General features: G+C 45.9%; 1 protein-coding gene across 2 annotated transcripts in view; it reads left to right on the forward strand.

Annotated features, from left to right (window-relative positions):
* LOC141051719 (class I histocompatibility antigen, F10 alpha chain-like) overlaps positions 1-21366 on the forward strand; it is a 199916-nt gene that overhangs the window by 40539 nt on the left and 138011 nt on the right. For both annotated transcript variants that reach the window (XM_073548708.1, XM_073548707.1), the window contains exon 2: positions 8403-8663. In XM_073548708.1, coding sequence (XP_073404809.1) covers positions 8403-8663 — 261 coding nt within the window. The remainder of the gene's footprint in view (positions 1-8402; positions 8664-21366) is intronic.

The raw sequence follows: 21366 nt of genomic DNA on the forward strand, positions 1-21366 counted from the left end.
CCTTCACAATCTCCTCAAGAAATTATCTCATTTCCGGTCAGCTTCCAGCACATCATTTCCGGTGGAACATCATGTGTGTGTGTTTTAAAATGCTCCTCGGGGCTCCGCCGTGTACTCCTGTGTCCGTGGGAAAAGCCCGCTTTGTATGCTTTGTACACACTTGGCTTCGCTCCGTACATCCCGTACACACACGGCTCCACTCCATCCACCTTGTACACGCGTGGCTCCTCTCCGTACACCTCGTACACGCGCGGCTCCACCTCGTACACACACACGGCTCCGCTCCGTACACCTCGTACACACGGCTCCTCTCCGTACACCTCGTACACACGCGGCTCCTCTCCGTACACCTCGTACACACACACGGCTCCGCTCCGTACACACGGCTCCTCTCCGTACACCTCATACACGCGCGGCTCCACCTCGTACACACACACGGCTCCGCTCCGTACACCTCGTACACACGCGGCTCCGCTCCGTACACCTCGTACACGCGCGGCTCCGCTCCGTACACCTCGTACACGCGCGGCTCCGCTCCGTACACCTCGTACACGCGCGGCTCCGCTCCGTACACCTCGTACACGCGTGGCTCCGCTCCGTACACCTCGTACACACGGCTCCGCTCCGTACACCTCGTACACACGCGGCTCCTCTCCGTACACCTCGTACACACGCGGCTCCGCTCCGTACACCTCGTACACACGGCTCCGCTCCGTACACCTCGTACACACGCGGCTCCTCTCCGTACACCTCGTACACACGGCTCTGCTACATCCACACTGTAAATCCTGACAATCCACACATACTTACCTCAACCAGCAACATGACAACAGCAAAGCAGAGTCTTGCAGACGGTAGAGGCAAGGCTGAGCGCACAGGACCTGTGATGAGGTCACAGGAGGGGCGGAGTCAGGGGTGATATGATCGGGGGTCTGGACAAAGGCTCCTGATCATGTGACCCCCTGACTCCTCCCCTCCTGTGACCTCATCACAGGTCCTGCTCCTGCGAACAGAGCGAGCAGGCAAGCGAGTGCGACGCTGTGAGTGGCTGCGGGGGGGAGGGGGTCTCATGCTAAGGCGAGGATGGGGCGTGGGGCGTGGGGGCGTGGCAGCTTATCTCCCTGCAGTGCGGGAGGAACTTGAAACTATCACCGCCGTGCCCGCAGAGGGCCGGCGGCAGGAGCAACAGTGACCGCAGCAGCAGGCAAGCGGCCAGATGATCGGCGCTGCCCGCGGCCCACGTGACAGCGGCCCAGCGGGAAAATGCCCGGTTGGTTATATTGCCAATCCGGGCCTGATTTAGGCTAGTTTCACACTTGCTTTTTTTTGCAGCGCGTTTTTCCCGCAAAAAAACGCATTAAAAAAACGCATACAAAAGCATACAACTGCTGCGTTTTTTTCAAGCATTTTTATGAGCATGCATGAAAAAAACGCAGCGTTTTTATGCGTTTGTATGCGTTTTTAGTGCGTTTTTACCGCGTTTGCGTTTTTTTCCAACATTAGGTGGCCCCTCACACTAACCCAAACCATGACTTTACTAACCCTAACCCTGACCCTAACCCTAACCCTAACTAACCCTAACCCTGACCCTAACCCTTAACCAAACCATACTTAACCCTAACCCAAACCCTAAACCCTAACTAACCCTAACCCTAACCCTGACCCTAACCCTTAACCAAACCATACTTAACCCTAACCTAAACCCTAACTAACCCTAACCCTAACCCTTAACCAAACCATACTTAACCCTAACCCAAACCCTAACTAACCCTGACCCTAACCCTAACTAACCCTAACCCTAACCCTGACCCTAACCCTTAACCAAACCATACTTAACCCTAACCCAAACCCTAAACCCTAACTAACCCTAACCCTGACCCTAACCCTTAACCAAACCATACTTAACCCTAACCCTGACCCTAACCCTAACCCTGACCCTAACCCTTAACCAAACCATACTTAACCCTAACCCTGACCCTAACCCCAACCCTAACCCTGACCCTAACCCTAACCCTAAACCCCTTTAACTAACCCTAACTCTAACCCAAACCCCTAAATTACATGGTTAAAAAAAAAAAACGCTTGTGCAAAAAAACGCATACATAAGCATGCCAATGCGCACATATGCGCACCCATAGGCTATAATGGCCATTTTTAGCGCAAAACGTGCGCATATGTGCGCATGCGCTTTTTTGCAGGGCCAAAAAATGCAACATGCTGCGTCTGGAAAATACCAACGCACACCCCAAAAAAACGCAGCGCATGAAAATCGCATATGTGCGCATGCCAGCGCGCAGGTATGCGCACCCATGTTAAATATAGGGGAAAAAACGCATGCGCACATATGCGTTTTTTTCCAGCGCTAAAAAACGCAAATGTGAAACCAGCCTTAGAGAGTTGTTCAGAAAGTAGTTGTGTAGGAAAGGAAGCTTGTTACAAGCAGACCGTGGATTCCAGAGGGCACAATTAAAAGATGGAGATGAGGGAGTGCGAGTAATATTAATAAGATTATTATGGTTTCGATATGAGGTAGGGTAGGGGTTGAGGTTGGGGGATGGTGGACAAGGGTTGGGGGAGATGTCACCTGCAATCAGTAGAAGTAGGAAGATAAAGAGGAAATAGTTGTAGGAATTGTGAATAGTTTTTTTCTGCAATGTGTTTGGGCAAGATGGGCTGAGGTTTCTCAGGAAGGGGAGGAGTGCATGGGAGCTGTACATGGGAAAGGGAAGTATAGAGGGGCTGATGTGTATGAGTCGTGATGGAGGGGGGATGGGGTGGTGAATGTGGATGGCAAGGGAACACAGGAGGATAAAAATAAAGCACATGGTTAAAGGGGAGAGCAAAGTTTGGGTTACCTGACTCCTGCCCTGATTAACTGCCATGTATAACGCCGTTTTCCTGATGCTTAGCTTCTGTGATGCTTTGCTTATGGGATGCTTGATTGCTGCACCCCACACTGCGTGCTTCCCCCCTGTATGAATTTTGAGATGTCTAATAAGACTCGCTTTATCTGTGAAGGACTTCCCACATTGTGAACATGAAAATGGCCTTTCTCCTGTGTTAATTCTTTCATGTGTAGCAAGATGTGTTTTATATAAGAAGCCTTTCTCACATTCTGAACACGAAAATGGCTTTTCTCCTGTGTGAATTTTCTCATGCATAACAAATCTTGATTTATTTGTAAAGCATTTCCCACATTCTGAACAGGAGTATCTCTTTTCTCCTTTGCGCTTTCTTTGTGTTAAAAAATCTGAGCTTGTAGTAAGTTGCTTGTCACACTGAAATCTTGTATCCACTTTGTCACCTGGAATTGTGGTAACAATGTGAGATTGCTCAGGAGAGGGTTCCTCATGATTAGGAGGAGTATAAGAAAGTGAAGTGCTGTGAAGTCCAGGAGGTCCATGAAGGGTAATGAGGGTTTCTCCATTAGACTGCTTCCTGATATCTTCTTTTTTACAATTCAGTGATAACCAGTTATTCTCACAAGGATTTCCTCGTGGTGTAAGAGGCCGGAGCTCCTCTATCATCACGGCCTGGTACCGATCCTGGTGTCCTTCTAGATACTCCCACTCCTCCATGGAGAGATAGACAGCGACGTCCTGACACCTTATAGGAACCTCTCCGCTCAGCAGCTCGATCATCTTGTTGCTGAGCTCCAGGATCTTTTTGTTCCTCTCATGTATCGGGGAGTGCGGGGGAGGCTCTGTGATGGGGCCCGGGCTCCGCCCTCCTGACTCCTGGAGATGGATGATGGGAGTCAAACCCCCCTTTATCACCCCCTTAGTTAGAGAAAAATAATAAAATTAAAAAAATGAATATTTCCATTTTACGGTTAGGGTTAGGGCTGAGGTTAGAGTTAGAATTGGGGGGTTTCCACTGTTTAGGCACATCAGGGGCTCTCCAAAAGCAACATGGCGTCTCAATTCAAGCCAATTTTGCGTTCGAAAAGTCAAACAGTGCTCCTTCCCTTCCAAGCTCTGCCATGCGCCCAAACAGTGGTTTACCCCCCACATATAGGGTATCAGCCTACTCAGTACAAATTGAACAACAACTTTTGGGGTCCAATTTCTCATGTTACCCTTGGGAATATAAAAAGTTGGGGGCAAAAATATCATTTTTGTGGAAAAAAAGATTTTTTTTATGGCTCTAGGTTATAAACTTTTGTGAAGCACTTGGGGGTTCAAAGTGCTCACCACACATCTAGATAAGTTCCTTGGGGGTTCTAGTTTCCAAAATGGTGTCATTTGTGGGGGGGTTTCCACTGTTTAGGCACATTAGGGGCTCTCCAAACGTGACATGGCGTCCGATCTGAATTACAGCAAATTTTGCGTTGAAAAAGTCAAACGGCGCTCCTTCCCTTCTGTGGTCTGTCATGCGCCGAAACAGTGGTTCCCCCCCACATATCAGGTATCAGTGTACTCAGGACAAATTGCACAATAACTTTTGCAGTCCAATTTCTCCTGTTACCCTTGGTAAAATAAAAAAATTGGATCTGAAATAATTTTTTTATGAAAAAGTTAAATGTTCATTTTTTTTTTTTTAAACATTCAAAAAATTCCTGTGAAGCACCTGAAGGGTTAATAAACTCCTTGAATCTGGTTTTGAGCACCTTGAGGGGTGCAGTTTTTAGAATGGTGTCACTTTTGGGTATTTTCTATCATATAAACCCCTCAAAGAGACTTCAAATGTGATGTGGTCCCTAAAATAAAATGGTGTTGCAAAAATGAGAAATCGCTGGTCAACTTTTAACCCTTATAACCTCCCCAAAAAATTTTTGGTTCCAAAATTGTGCTGATGTAAAGTAAACATGTGGGAAATGTTACTTATTAAGTATTTTGTGTGCCGTATCTCTGTGATTTAAGGGCATAAAAATTCAAAGTTGGAAAATTGCAAAATTTTCAAAACTTTCGCCAAATTTCTGTTTTTTTTCACAAATAAATGCAAGTTATATGAATGAAATTTTACCACTAACATGAAGTACAATATGTCACGAGAAAACATTGTCAGAATCCCCGGGATCCATGGAAGCGTTCCAGAGTTATTATCTCATAAAGGGACAGTGGTCAGAATTGTAAAAATTGGCCTGGTCGTTAACGTGCAAACCACCCTTGGGGGTAAAGGGGTTAAAAGGCGTATTGGCAGTCGTTAAGGGAGTAATTGTTATTTTTCTTTTTTTGAAAATTTTGGGAAAATCAAATAAAATTGGAAACAAAATAGCTGTGTTTGCGGGATCCACTGTAACGGATGATTACTGGACGTGTGAACGCGGCCGTAAAGGCAACCTGGCACTTAGTTCATAAAACACAAACTGTGGGGAGCGGAGAATCAGATCTACAGACTGCGGTCAGGCTCATCTCCTGTGGATCCCTCCGGGGACCTTACACTGCACGGGGAGGGAGAGAATTCATCAGAAATACTCAGGAGATGAGCGATAAAGGCGCCATCATCCTGAGGTGACAGACGGCGCCAGAGGAGGAGCTGCTGCTGACAATCTCCATCTGCCATCTCTGAGCCTGGATCCTGCTGCTCGGGGTCAGTAGCGAGGAGGGGTCAGCAGTGAGGTCAGTGGGTGAGGCGGGGTCAGCGGTGAGGTGGGGTCAGCGGTGAGGTCAAGGGGTGAGGCGGGGTCAGCGGTGAGGTCAAGGGGTGAGGCGGGGTCAGTGGTGAGGCGGGGTCAGTAGTGAGGTCAGCGGTGAGGTGGGGTCAGTGGGTGAGGCGGGGTCAGTGGTGAGGTCAGCGGTGAGGTGGGGTCAGCGGTGAGGTCAGCGGGTGAGGCGGGGTCAGTAGTGAGGTCAGCGGTGAGGTGAGGTCAGTGGGTGAGGCGGGGTCAGCGGTGAGGTCAGGGGGTGAGGCGGGGTCAGTGGTGAGGTCAGGGGGTGAGGCGGGGTCAGCGGTGACATGGGGTCAGCGGTGGGGTCAGTGGGTGAGGTGAGGTCAGGGGGTGAGGTGGGGTCAGCGGTGAGATCAGTGGGTGAGGCGTCACATGATTTGGGCCCTCGCCTCCACACTGTATATACATGATGTGGGCCCTCCCCTCCGCTGTATGTACATGATTTGGGCCCTCCCCTCCGCACTGTATGTACATGATGTGGACCCTCACCTCCGTGCTGTATATACATGATGTGGGCCCTCACCTCCGCGCTGTACATACATGAAGTGGGCCCTCACCTCCGCGCTGTACATACATGATGTGGGCCCTCACCTCCGCGCTGTACATACATGATGTGGGCCCTCACCTCCCCGCTGTACATACATGATGTGGGCCCTCCCCTCCGCTGTATGTACATGATTTGGGCCCTCCCCTCCGCACTGTATGTACATGATGTGGACCCTCACCTCCGTGCTGTATATACATGATGTGGGCCCTCACCTCCGCGCTGTACATACATGAAGTGGGCCCTCACCTCCGCGCTGTACATACATGATGTGGGCCCTCACCTCCGCGCTGTACATACATGATGTGGGCCCTCACCTCCCCGCTGTACATACATGATGTGGGCCCTCCCCTCCGCTGTATGTACATGACTTGGGCCCTCCCCTCCGCACTGTATGTACATGATGTGGACCCTCACCTCCGCGCTGTACATACATGATGTGGGCCCTCACCTCCGCGCTGTATGTACATGATGTGGGCCCTCACCTCCGCGCTGTATGTACATGATGTGGGCCCTCACCTCCGCGCTGTATGTACATGGTGTGGGCCCTTCCCTTCGCACTGTATATACATGGTGTGGGTCTTCACCCCCGTGCTGTATGTACATGGTGTGGGCCCTCACCTCCGCGCTGTATGTACATGGTGTGGGCCCTCCCCTCCGCGCTGTATGTACATGGTGTGGGCCCTCCCCTCCGCGCTGTATGTACATGGTGTGGGCCCTCCCCTCCGCGCTGTATGTACATGGTGTGGGCCCTCCCCTCCGCGCTGTATGTACATGATGTGGGCCCTCCCCTCCGCGCTGTATGTACATGGTGTGGGCCCTCACCTCCGCGCTGTATGTACATGGTGTGGGCCCTCACCTCCGCGCTGTATGTACATGGTGTGGGCCCTCACCTCCGCACTGTATAAACATGATGTGGGCCCTCCACGCTGTATGTACATGATTTGGGTCCTCCCCTCCGCTGTATGTACATGATTTGGGCCCTCCCCTCCGCGCTGTATGTACATGATGTGGGCCCTCACCTCCGCGCTGTATGTACATGGTGTGGGCCCTCCCCTTCGCGCTGTATATACATGATGTGGGCCCTCACCTCCGCTCTGTATGTACATGGTGTGGGCCCTCCCCTCCGCGCTGTATGTACATGGTGTGGGCCCTCACCTCCGCGCTGTATGTACATGGTGTGGGCCCTCCTCTCCGCGCTGTATGTACATGGTGTGGGCCCTCCCCTCCACGCTGTATGTACATGGTGTGGGCCCTCCCCTTCGCGCTGTATATACATGGTGTGGGCCCTCACCTCCGCGCTGTATATACATGATGTGGACCCTCACCTCCGCGCTGTATGTACATGATATGGGCCCTCACCTCCGCACTGTATAAACATGATGTGGGCCCTCACCTCCGCGCTGTATGTACATAGTGTGGTCCCTCACCTCCGCGCTGTATGTACATGATGTGGGCCCTCACCTCCGCGCTGTATATACATGATGTGGGCCCTCCCCTCCGCACTGTATAAACATGATGTGGGCCCTCCCCTCTGCACTGTATAAACATGATGTGGGCCCTCCACGCTGTATGTACATGATTTGGGCCCTCCCCTCCGCTGTATGTACATGATGTGGTCCCTCACCTCCGCGCTGTATGTACATAATGTGGGCCCTCACCTCCGCGCTGTATGTACATGATGTGGGCCCTCACCTCCGCGCTGTATGTACATGATGTGGGCCCTCACCTCCGCGCTGTATGTACATGATGTGAGCCCTCACCTCCGCGCTGTATGTACATGATGTGGGCCCTCACCTCCGCGCTGTATGTACATGATGTGGGCCCTCACCTCCGCACTGTATGTACATGACGTGGGCCCTCACCTCCGCGCTGTACATACATGATGTGGGCCCTCACCTCCGCGCTGTATGTACATGACGTGGGCCCTCACCTCCGCGCTGTACATACATGATGTGGGCCCTCACCTCCGCGCTGTATGTACATGATGTGGGCCCTCACCTCCGCGCTGTATGTACATAGTGTGGTCCCTCACCTCCGCGCTGTATGTACATGATGTGGGCCCTCACCTCCGCGCTGTATGTACATAGTGTGGTCCCTCACCTCCGCGCTGTATGTACATGATGTGGGCCCTCACCTCCGCGCTGTATATACATGATGTGGGCCCTCACCTCCGCGCTGTATACACCTGTGTCTCCTCCTGTGTGTCCTGTATATGTGATATGTGACTCTCTCTTTCTCCCACAGACAGTCACTCTCTGCGATATTATTACACGGGGGTCTCTGCTCCGGGGTCCGGGCTGCCTGAATACTCAATGGTTGGATATGTGGATGATCGGGAGATTGTGAATTATAACACAGACAGCGGCAGATGCCGACCCAAGGTCCAGTGGATGGAGAAAGTGGAGGACGGATACTGGGAGAGAGAGAGACAGAACGGAAAACAAGGAGAGGCTGTATTCAGGCATAACGTGAGGACAGCGATGAGCCGCTTCAACCAGAGCGGAGGTGAGAGACAAATATACTGTGTACTATATACACCGTACTGTGTACTCACAATATACACACAGACCCCTGCACAGCCCCGCAGACCCCCACACACATGCACACACCACACACACACACACACGTACAGTTAAAAAAATGGAATCCATCGCCGAATTCCGCCATTTGTCAGACAGTGACGGATCCTGCGCCCATAGGCTCCCATTCTAGCAAAAATTGGACAACCACTGATCCATCGCTGTCCGATTTTTCGATGGACACAAAAAATGTTGCGCTGAGTGCCTGTAAAAATGGCATGAAACTCTGAAAAAAATGTTTAAAGCTGTGAACTAGGAGTCAGGAATGCTTCCAGCGGTGATCCCCATGATGTCCCCGTGTCATTTGTGCAGTGTTTCCATCATTTTCTGATGATTTTAGACCTTAAAAGGACCCCCGGGGGATTGCGGTAAAAGTGCTCGGGTCTCCCACAGACTTACATTGGGCTCGCTGTTCTGTCTGAGTATTCCAATTAGCTCAACCCGAGCAACGAGCACCCGAGCATTTTAGTGCTCACTCAGCACTAGTCCTTATCATAAGAAATTACGGGTAGCGGGGCAAGTAAAATAAAAACGGTGATGGCGACAGATCGTTGACATCCAAGTATTGTAACTAGTGCCATGTCACCTCTCTGCATGCACAGCATTTAATCTGAATGGCAGCTGTCCTATTTCTTGAGGAATGCTAATGTGTTATTAGCAGATGAGGCAATTATTTTCTCAGACAATTCTCATTCAGGCTATGTGCCCACGTTAGAGTTTTAAAACTGATATAAAACCGGACTTCTTCCCAGAAAACGCACGTTTGATGCGTTTTTTTCAGCACGTCTTCTGGACTCATAGGAAACAGCTAAAAACTTGGACTTATGCGGAAAATAATGAGCATGCTGTGTTTTTAGCTGCTAAGCGTTTCCTATGCGGAAAAAAACGCATCAATTGGCACAAAAAGGCCAAAAAGCATTCAAATGAATGGGATGCTTATTGTAAGCGTCTTTGAAGCGGTTTGACTCTGAAAAACACATCAAAAACGCTTAAAAAATGCAACGTGGGCACACAGCCTCAGCAGTGCTATAATCTCAGCCAGTGACGGACACACAGGAGGCTTCCAGCAGTTTGTGATGTTGGTAGCTGTGAGGATGTGCACAATCACTGCCCGAAACTCGAGCGGCACTAAATCCCGGTGAATTCCCAGAAGTGCCTGCTCCTCAGTGACTGGGATGGTGCGAATCTGAGATATTAGATGGGTGATTGCTTCCCGTAATTGCTTTCCTCTATTGCAGCTCCCCCAAATATGCATCATATCTGCATTAGCGCCTCCAGCACACACCGGGAGACTTGCGGTAGCTCCGTGCCGTCTATATGGCGGGAAGTCCCACCTACACACTAGGTTTTTGCGTTTTCCAGATGATTTGTTCGCTTAGTGTTCCTATCATTGAGAAGGACGTCTGCCATTGGCCCGGGTGATTGTGCATTGTGGATCCTTCTCCCATTTATGAGTCCAGAGAGGGGAATGTGGCCTCAGTCACATGATTATAACCTGAGGGCAGAGCCCTCACCTGTCCCGTTGGGTCCAGTAACAAGAAGTGTAGTTTAGAGGGTTGTGAGAAGATGATTTCTTTTTTCTCATTCAAAAAAATGTCTTATTGTAAATATTTATAAAATCTTCATGTGGGATGTTGTATTTCTCTCTAAGTGTAGAAAGGAAGGATAATATTCCCCAATCATACATATCACCAGTCAACATGATTTCCAGTCCTGGAGGTTCAGAATGCACTGCTCCAGGGTCTCGGTTGGGCCTGAGGAGCGCCATTGTTACTGAGCCCAGATTATTAATCACTGCACTCCACACTCCCAGAGCAGCCTCCACTGTCGGGGTAAACACAGTTTATTATTCCTATTGCTATTAGATCCCTCTACTATATAGGAATATAAGAAGCCTGCCATATTTGATGTTCCTACGAAATGTTTTTCAATTCTATCCAAAGTCTGTCATCCTTACTATTCCACATCAACCTTAAATGTTTGAGTATGGCTGCTCTATATAGTATGTCACCACTGAGGGGCGCCCTAGTCCTCCTTCTTTCATTGGGATGTATAAAGTGTCTCTCTGTTGTTTTTCCTGCCATATATACTGTAATTTGATGAATTGTATTTCTTTGAGTATTTTCATGGGGAATGTGAAAGGTTACACAATAAATATAGTATTTGAGCGATTATGAACATTTTTAATAGAAGCTACTCTCCCAAGCCAAGACATATATCATGTAGTTTCATATGCCGCATATCTACTTTGTTTAGTTTTTCTAGGGCCTCATAGTTTATCAATAGCATTTTATCTGACATGGTTCTAATTATATTCCCAGATACGTTATACTTTCATTGTCCCACTTATAGGGGTATTTGGTTTTCAAATCTGCCAGATAAAATATGGAGGGTAATAGGTTTAAAGTGTGACATATGGAGATGTTTAATAATACGATACGTTAGTGAATAAGCCTAATACTTCCATGACTTTAGGTAACGATTCTGTGGGGCTTTTGAGGGTTACGATAATGGTAACCCTCCCCCGAAAGGAATATGGGGGGGGGGTCTCATGGGAACACAGACCCTAAATAAACATTTTTGTCATGGTGGTCTGTTTGTATTTTCAATATGGTTATGGCTTTTAGCCCATGGTCAAAAAATCAGCTCAATAAGCTGTGGAAGCCACAAGCAGGTTTAATCCATTTGTTTTTGGCACAATTTTTGTGAGTTTTTGATTGGTGGATGCATGAAAACTGGGAAAATTTGATCTATAAAAGGCCAACTTCATTGCCAGCTATTCCATTCATCTAACAGGAAGAAAAGAAGATAGAAGAATGGAGAGCACTGTTGTGAGTTCATTTTCCCCTTCACCATTGAGGTCTGATGAACTCCCTCTTCTGGTGAAGGGAGGTAGTGAGGCTGATTACCAAGCACCTGAGCAGGTAGATGATGACTGGGTGACTGGAATTGCTGACTGGATATAAGGCAGTCGACGCCCTTCTGCCTTGCTGGTGATTTCTCTGATGGATTCTAGGAGACCAGTCTGATTCCTGCTCCTCAAAAGCTAAGTTTTCTGCTCTGCTTTTTGCATTTGTATTTTGGTTTTGTTTTGCCTTGTTTTTCTGGATTTCTGCCATTCCCTGCTGGGGGTGAGCTGAATTCCTTTTTGTCTTTTTGCTCTGTCTTCAGAAAATACCGGGAGTACTGATATAGTCTTTTTGAAGCCTAGCGTCTTCAGGGCTTTTTTCCCTATCAGTCTGTTGGCTCATTTTTTGATAGGGTTTTCACAGATTGCAGACAGCAGCTTTTCTATCCTGTCCTATTTAGTTAGCTTGGGCCCCATCATTTGCTCAGCCTATCTTTCTATCTGTGTTAGTGTTTTTTCATCTTGCTTCACCGTCATTATATGTTGGGGGCTGCCTATTGCTTTGGGGTCTGCTCTGGGGCAGTTTAGATTTCCCTTTCTGTCTTTAGGCTATTTAGTTCTCCGGCTGTGATCGAGGGGTCTAGGGCACCGTAGGAACCCCCCACGGCTACTGCTAGTTGTTGTTGATAGGTTCAGGGGTCTGCAATCCGATAGCTGCCAACTTCTCTGGTTTTCTGGACTTAGCTAGTATTTCTGTTTTTGCCTCCTACGGTGACTCATTCATAACAGAGCACCATACAGCAGCTGGTTCTGAGGCCCGGGGAAGAGGATGGAGCTGAATGGCTGAGAAGATGCTTGGCTATGAAACCTTCCTCAGCAGCAGTCGAAGCCAGATCTCCTCCTCCAGATCCGTGTTCCCCTCACCAGTCAGCTCATGAAGAGTCGCCTACAGAGAAGCAAGGGTGCCCGGAGGATTCGGAAGCCCAGGGTGTCCTACTCATTTCCGTCATCTTCAGTGCGGTCCATTAGCCCCGCTAATGAAGTGCGTGCGAAGACACAGCAGCCCCGTTCCCGGAAGTCTCGCAGCCCGGCGTGAGACTTCCATCGCCGTCATCGGGAGTGACCGTCGACATGTTCAAACGCTGCAGCCGTAAAAGCACTGCGGCGGCAAATGCTTCCGAGGACGCACTAGAAACAGTCACCTCCCACAGTTTGGGCCAGGGTTCCTTGCTGGATGCGGCACAATTGCGTTCATTGAGATCTCCAGCCCATGAATCCAAAGATGATTAAGACCACACGACGCAAGCAGCTGGACAGCTGCGTTCGGCCTATACACAGGGCTTGAGTGCTGGTTGCGAGGAGGACCACGACCTCTGACTTTCCAGAGGGGGTGAGATGTTTCAGGTGCCCATGTGTGTCTAACATACCAACCTCAGATCACTAGTTAAAAAATTTTTGGCTGAGGCTTTAGGCGAAGCAACTAATCCTGCTTTACCTGCAGCCAATCAGCATAAATCCGATTTTAACAATGTACTTTCTAGTACTAACAATCTTGTTCCACAGAATCTTTTTTGAAGGAGACACTGATTTGTGAGCTATCCCCTTTGGGTTTCCATTTGAGCACCTCCATCAAGGATCTTATTTGGAGTAGAAATTATGTTGATCTGTTTTCTCTTTTGCCATCACAATGAGAACAGCTTAGTAAATTTGAAAAGAGAGAGGATAGATCTGATTCAGATGATAGGAAGCGCAGAGCTCTTAAATCTTTTAATAATTGGCTCCAAGCATTTTCCATTTACTCTGCTGTTCTCGTTGAAAAGTTCCCTAATTTATGCACCAGATTTTCAGCATATCGACATAATTTATCCTAACTTTGGATGCCTGGCTGAGTTATGAGGCTTTTAGACAGAAATTGGCCGTTCATCCAAACGTTACCTGGGGTGTCAAAGATGTTGGTCTTTGGATCAATATGATGCTCCTGCAAAGACACTCATTTGTCAAGCAACCTGTTAACATGTTTAATAAGAAGGGCGTTTGCTTTGCGTTTAAAGAAACGTCTTGAAATGGCTCAATAACTGCAGGTTTCGCAATGAGTGCTGATTCCGTGGGGGCGCCCACCCCATGGCTAAATGTTTTAAAAATCAATTCACACAGCAATCTACAGTTAGAGAATTTAGTCTCAAAAGCACCGACAACAGTGAAGTTGGAAAAAATGTTAGCATGGTTAGACAGGTATCCAGATCGGGAGAGTAGGGACTTGCTATACCAGGGTTTTTCTCAGGGGTTTTATATCCCTCCTTTTAGAGGTAATGCCTGCAAATTGGTCATTAATTTGCCCTCCTTGTTGAAATTTTCTGTTATAGCAAGAGAAAAAATATACAAAGAAGTGAATTTGGTCAAAATAGCAGGTCCTTTTGATTACCCTCCAGTCTCGGATTTTCATATTTCCCCGTTGTGTATTGTCCTTAAGAAGGAGCCGGGTTCTTTTAGAATGGTACATCATTTATCATACCCTCATGGTTTTTCATTTAATGATGAGGTGGATAAATCTTTGTTCGGTGAACTACTCTGCTTTTGATTTGGCTGTAGATTTACTTAGGAAATTCGGTCAAATCAGATATCAAATCTGCGTTTAGACTCCTCCCGGTGAATCCATCTGGTTTTAGTTCTTTGGGTGTTTCTTTGGATAATACATATTTCTTTGATAAATGCCTACCCATGGGTTTTTCCCTCGCTTACTTTTATTTTGAGACATTTTCTTCATTTTTACATTGGGTAATCGAGGCGGACTCTTGAAGGGGGCATGCTGCATTACCTCAACGATTTTCTTTTTATTGGCCCTCCTGGCTCTCAGGTTTGCCTCAATCTTTTAAACAAATTTCTTTTTATTTGTAGCGAGTTTGGGGTTCCTATTGCTTTAGAAAAAAAAATGTTTTACCAGTTCAGCCTGTGGAATTCCTTGGCTTAACATTAGATTCTTCAAGGATGGAATGTAGACTGCCTGATGAGAAGATTTTAAATTGCGTAATTTTTTGTTGTAATTTTCTTCCTCAGAAAGAAAAAAGCCATTAAAGGAACTCCAGTCTCTTTTAGGTTTGCAGAACTTTGTGCTTGAATTATTTCTATGGGTCAGGTTTTTTCAAGGCACCTTTACGAGGCTACAAAAGGCCATTTGTCCCCTGGTTCTCATATTAGAATATGCTCTGAACTAAAGGAGGATGTTAAAATTTGGCTGGAGTTTCTTTCTAATTTTAATGGTAGATCTTGCTGGCAGACCCCCTTTTGTTTTAGCAGACTCTTTACCTTTTCTATTTTTAATCGATGCGTCTAAGGCCTCTTTCACACTTCCGTTTTTGACCATCAGGCAAAATCCCCCAGAATGTGAAAAAAACGGATCCGCCATTTTTTTTGGCAGATCCATTTTTTTCCCCATTGAGTTGCATTACTGGCGATGGCCATCCTTTGGATCCTTTTTTTTGAGGATCCGCCAAATTTTTTTTGTCCGCTGGCAAGCCTGGACGGACCCTGCAACGTTTTTTTTGTTGTAGGATCCGCATTTTCCTTTGTGCATGCCCGGAGAAAGGAAGTCAGGGAGAAAATTAACCCTGAAAGCCTTTCTGGCAGACGAAAAAAATCTCTCTCTCTCTCCCGTCAAAAAACGGATCCTATGCCATCCGTTCACTTCAGTTAGGAACAGATCCGCTTTTCCGCCTTTTTGGCGGATTTTAGCTGACACAAAAAACTGAAGTGTGAAAGAGGCCTAAAGGATATGGAATCTTGTTTACCTTTCAATGGTCAGTACATCATTGGCCTGAAGAATGGGTATCCAATAGTGTAACTAGAAATTCTTCGGTCCTTGAACTTTTTCCGCTTTTTAGAGTATTTATTTATGGGGCACACTAATGCAAAATTCGAGAATTTTATTTACTTCAGTTAGCCAAGGTCTTGTTTTCTCTATTAATACTCTTTCTTCAAAAACTATTTGGGCAAATAGGATTATTAGACAGTTGGTTCTGAATGCTTGAAGTATAATATCTGGCTGAAGGCTAGATTGTGCTTGATTGAAGAAATTCTAACTTCCAATTCCCTTTGTCACCACCAGTGGTCGATATTTCACCAACAGTCACCAGACGCCGACGCAGAAGCAACACCATGCCCCCCTTATGTTTGGGACATAATTTGGCGTTAATTCCTTTTTTCATCAAGAGATCTCTAGCCTATAGATCATGGGCCAATTACTCGGCTTCATGGCATCAGTGGGTTAATTTTTGCCTAATGAACAATTTTAACTTTGCGGAATCTAGTCCTGTGTCAGCATTGGAGTTTGCGGAGTCCTTAATTAACGACTGCCATATTCGGCTTTATTGAAGCCTCTGGCTGGAGTGTCATTCTTTTTGAAGTTAATTGGTAAGCCCCCTTTAACCAGGTAATTTCTGGTAAAACAGTTTTTAAAAAGGTTTAAGAGGGGCAATTACAAAGCGGATGTCAGACGCCCTATATCTTTTTCTTTGAGGGATCTTTGTCGTTAAATTCAGTATGCATAAATTAGATGAGGCGTGCTTGTTTAGCGCAGCCTTTTGCTTAGTTTTTTTTTGCAGTGCTTGGAGTAGATGAATTAGTTTCTGCAAGAAGAATCAGAACCCTCTGGTTTGATTTCCGATGTTTTATTTAAAGATTTGCATATATTATTGTATATAAGGAGACCTAAAACTGATCAAATGGGAAGGGGCACTAGAATAAGGTTAGATCCTGTTTCTGACGCAATCATTTGCCCAGTGGTTAATACAAAAAGATTGTTACAGAAGAGGCCTAATGTTACGGGATCTTTATTTATTCATTCAAACAGGGAGCCAGCTACTATTTAGCAATTTAATTCTGTTCTTAAGAAATGTTAAGTTAGGAAAAGACGGGCTTAAAATTTCATCCCGTTCATTTAGGATTGGAGCAGCTACGGAAGCTTGTAGGTTAGGTTTCTGTGACAACAAAATTATGAGGATTGGTAGATGGGAATCCAGAAGATTTAAATTAAATGTTTGCCATGATCTTTACAATTATTAATTTTCGCATTCACTTTCAGGTTCCCTGGTAGTATGGATGGTTGGACATTCTTTATATTTTGGGCTCAGAAGAGAGCTAGCCAGAGGTCTTATACCGAGAACCTGGCCTTTAATTCCTCTTCAATACAAGTTTTCTGGCACAGTATCAGGGGAATGAAGTGGATAAATTTAGTTACAGAACTCAAAACATTAGCCATCTGTTTTCCTTATCCCGACCTTATTATATTTCATTTAGGGGGGAACGAGCTGGGAAAAATTAAAACTTTAGACCTTATGTCACTAATGAGAGAGGATGTTTCCTGTTTGAAGCTAGATTTCCCTCATTCTTGTTTTGTTTTCTCCACGATCGTTCCTAGATTAATTTGGTCCGGGTCTATATTAAATTTTCTAGAGAAAATTCGGAGAAGAGTCAATAAAGGAATGGAGAGATTCATGGTATTGCTTAATGGGTTTTCTTTTAGGCACTTGGATTTAGAAGGCTTTACCCCCGGCATTCATAGACGTGATTATGGTCCAGCTTTCGGATATTGGGCTGGTCACTTTTAATTTGATATTCAGTCAATGATTGAGAAATGGCTGTGGTGTTTTTGGGGGGGGGCCATGCCTCGTTGAGTTATGGCGTATAAGAAAATCGCCCAGCTTTCTGCATGGATTGGTTTATTGGAGGTTTATTTATTGATATTTTAAATATTAATTTATTGAATTATTATAAAGTCTATTCTGGTTACCCTAAATTAAACATCATGGCCATTTTCTTAAACTTCATGGCGTTTTGTGTTTTTATATTGTATAGGTTTTGTGTTACCATGGTAGCCCTCCACCGAAAGGAATATGGGGGGCCTCATGGGAACACAGACCCTAAATAAACATTCTTGTCATGGTGGTCTGTCTTTTCAATATGGTTATGGCTTTTAGCCAGGGTCACAAGATCAGCTCAGTAAGCTGTGGAAGCCACGAGCAGGTTCAATCCAGTTCTGACCAGTTGTTCTTGGCGCACTTTTTGGGAGTTTTTGATTGGTGGATGCATGACAAACTGGGAAAATTTGATCTAGAAAAGGCCAACTTCATTGCCAGCTCTTCCATTCATCTAACAGGGAGAAAAGAAGATACCACCCTCCCTCCCCGAATATTTTATTAACTGTCGTGATGTTTTTATTTGAGGGAAAATCGCCCAGCTCTCTGCATGGATTGGTTTATTGAAGGTTTATTGATATTTTAAATATTAATTGCATTATTATAAAGTCTATTTTGGTTACCCTAAATTAAACATCACAGCCATTTTCTTCCACTATGTGGTGTTTTGTGTTTTTATTCTAATATTGTATGGGTTTTGTGTTACCATGTCGTCAGCCAACAAACTGATTATACGTTCTGTTTTTCCAGTTGTAATACCGGTTATTCCGGGATGTAATTTTCTCTGCTAGGGGTTGAATTATTAGCGGTGAGAGCGGACACCCTGCCTCGTGCCATTAGTGATATTGAATTTGTCTGCTAGATGTGAGAACTGAGGCTCATGGATCCCAATATAGAGCAGTGATCACTCTGAATATATTACCGCCAAGTCCAAATTTAGACAACACCTCAGAGACCACACCAATACACCCGATCAAACGCCTTTTCGGCATCCAGAGCAAGGAGCAGAGAAGGCGTCCGGCTCCTCCAGCCACATGTCTGATATCAATCATCCTCCTCGTGCCGTCCAACGTCTGTCTAGATTGGATAAATCCTGCTTGGTCTGTTTTCTCTAAAACCGGGATTATTTCTCAGATTCTATTAGATGGAACCTTAGAATACATTTTTAGGTCCGTGTTCAGCAATGACGTCGGTCTAATATTGTTGGCTCGGTCAGGTGTTTTCCTGGTTTTGGGAGGGGTACAGTTGGTGCCTGGATGATTTCTTTCAGTATTTTCCCAGTTTCAATCATATTTTGAAAAACTGAATTTATTTGAAGGGTTAATACGTCCTCATGCAATTTGTAATACTCGCTGTCAGCCCATCAGGGCCGGGGGACTTGGTAACCACTTCCTTTATTTCAGAGTTATTGGTTGGTTTAATGTGATTCATTTGTTTTCTGGTATTTTGGGCAGTTTTATGCTTTCTAAAAATTGGTTAATCTGGTGTTGGGCTGTTACATTGCATTGTTTCCTGTAACTTGTAAAGGGATGAATAGTAGTTTATGAAGGAGTTGGCGATCTTTTTAGGGTTACATATTTTATTGTTATGATCATCCCATATGTGGGGTAACCTTTGTCCTTTGTCTAGCCGTTTTAGCTTTGACTTTATTGGCCAATATTTTCCCTGCCAGTAATATTTGGCTTTGCTTTTCCGTAGCTTGTGCTCATATTTGTGTCAGAGCAGTTGGTATAGCTCATACCTTAGTTTCTGTAATCTTTGGCGAGTTGTGCCTGTGCGGCTTCGTTTGTGCGTCTCTTCTAGATTTTGGTTGCTTTCCTCTATTTGGCGCAGTCTCGGGAAGCTATATGGATTATTTCCCCTGATATAAGCCTTGTGTGCCCTCCATACTGTTGATGGGGTCACATCAGGCGAGTTGTTAGTTATGAAGTGTTCTGTCAAGATCTCCTGTAGTTGGGGCCTAATTATATGTGGCAAGATTAGGTGATGATTTCCTCCCCATGGGGAATATGTCGGGTAATTATATCCCTCCTTAATGTGACCCCAGACAGGGGCGCGGTCCGACCACGTGATGTTACCGGTCGTGGCTTATGGATGTCCTGTAATCACCATTTATCTGCTGTAATTAGGTAAATTCTTACATATCCGTTATGTGAATATAGGTGTAATCACATTCGGAGGTAGCAGAAACCTACCGCACATCATAGAGATCCTCCAACAAGAGAGCCTGAGAGCAAATCAGACTTTTTCTTTCTTTTGGGGGTATACAGACTTGTCTATGTTGGGACACGGTTTTTGTCAACTGTGAGAGAATAAAACACGTTCTGGAAGTTTCTATCCTGCAGTGCACGTGCGTTGCTGCTATTTAGGTGGGCTTCTTGGATGCACAGCACATCAGCTTTAGGAGATCGGGCCGCTCTCCATAGGAGGGATATGCTGAATGGACTATTTAACCCTTTCACATTGATACTGGAAATGTGAATCACCATATACGAATCCCAGATATAATCTATATTTCACCACTAGACAATTAGAAAAAAAATGGGGAAATAACAAAATTCAGCTTTTAAAATGGTATATCATAACAGCTCCAAAGACAGTCCGGATCTAAGTGACCCTACCGGACGTGCACCGCTATCCAGTATATATCGGGGAGTGGGGGGGATTAGAAACAAGATATTGTTCTTGTGCTTCCACCGTCCATTATGTAGAAATAATTCTGTATTCTGCTCTTAATAAGAATTAGGCAGAACAGTTAGTGAAGGGACAGAGATAGGTGAGGGTAAACTTGTGTTTTGTTCAGGTCCACTCCTTCCTTAGCTTCGACGTTTTTTTCTTCTGAGGGGAGCTTGTCTGTTCGTCCACAGTCGCCAGCGACCACTTCTGCAGCAGAGTCATGGCCTCCTGGGGAGATGTCAGCATTTCTGGTGATGATGGGCGGCACTGGGTAGCCCCACTTGTACGGTATCCCATTGTCTTTTACAGTATTTGTCACTGGAGAATTCCCGCCTCCTGTTCAGGGTGACAGCAGACAAATCCGTAATCTCCAGGATGTTCCTGAACCTGTCCGGGAGCTCTGGATTTTCCGCCGCTGCCTTAGTTATGGCCTCTTTAAAGTGGAAGAAATGAAGTGGGGTAATTACACCCTTGGGTGCAGAGGTGGGGGTGCTCTTGGGTTTGGGGATCCTGTGCAGCCTGTCTATTAGGTGGTCCCATTGCTCCGTTTCAGGGATTAGTGCGGTGAAGAAGTCTGTTAAGAACTCCCTCAATGTGTCTTGATAATCAAAGAAGGGATTTTGTTGTCCCAATCTTTATCAACCACGTTTCTCATGATTCCCTTTAAAAGAAACACGCGACTGCTTGTGATATTGATTAAATGGCCACAGCGGCCTTTTATTAAAGCAATACACCCACGATCTGAGGCCGCCACAATAATGGTTAGAGCTAGAGGTTTTATACATAAAGCAAATAATACCAGGGGATAGGGGCATCACTGCCGGTTACCATTATGAATTAAAAAATGCTGAGAGAGAGTGTTTGGGAGTTCGACCAATTCTGAAGGTTGGGAATACAGACTTTTTAGGGCTGTGATAAACGGCCCCGAGAGTCCAAATTGATTCAGAGTTTTGAACATACAGTTATGTGAAAAAGTGCCCCCTTACTGTCAGATGTCCTATCCTTTTGCATGTTTGTCACTTAAATGTTTCAGATCACAAAACAAATGTAAATATTGACAAAGATAACACAAGTAATCACAAAATACAGTTTAGAAATGAAGGTCCTTATTATTAAGGGAAAAATAAATCCAAACCTACAGGGCCCTGTGTAAGAAAGTGATTGCCCCCCTAAACCTAATAACTGGTTGGGCCGCCCCTAGCAGCAACTGGAATCAAGCATTTGCAATAACTGGCAATGAGTCTTTTACAACGCGCTGGAGGAATTTAGGCAAATTCATCTTTGCAGAATTGTTCTAATTCAAACACATTGTGGGCTTTCTGAGCATGAATCGCCTTTTCAAGGTCATGCCACAGCATCTCAATCGGATTAAGATCAGGACTTGACTAGACCACTCCAAAGTCTTAATTTTGTTT

Source organism: Dendrobates tinctorius, unplaced genomic scaffold (genome assembly GCF_039654945.1).
Source record: "Dendrobates tinctorius isolate UK_male_01 unplaced genomic scaffold, ASM3965494v1 ptg000158l, whole genome shotgun sequence".
NCBI lineage: Eukaryota > Metazoa > Chordata > Amphibia > Anura > Dendrobatidae > Dendrobates > Dendrobates tinctorius.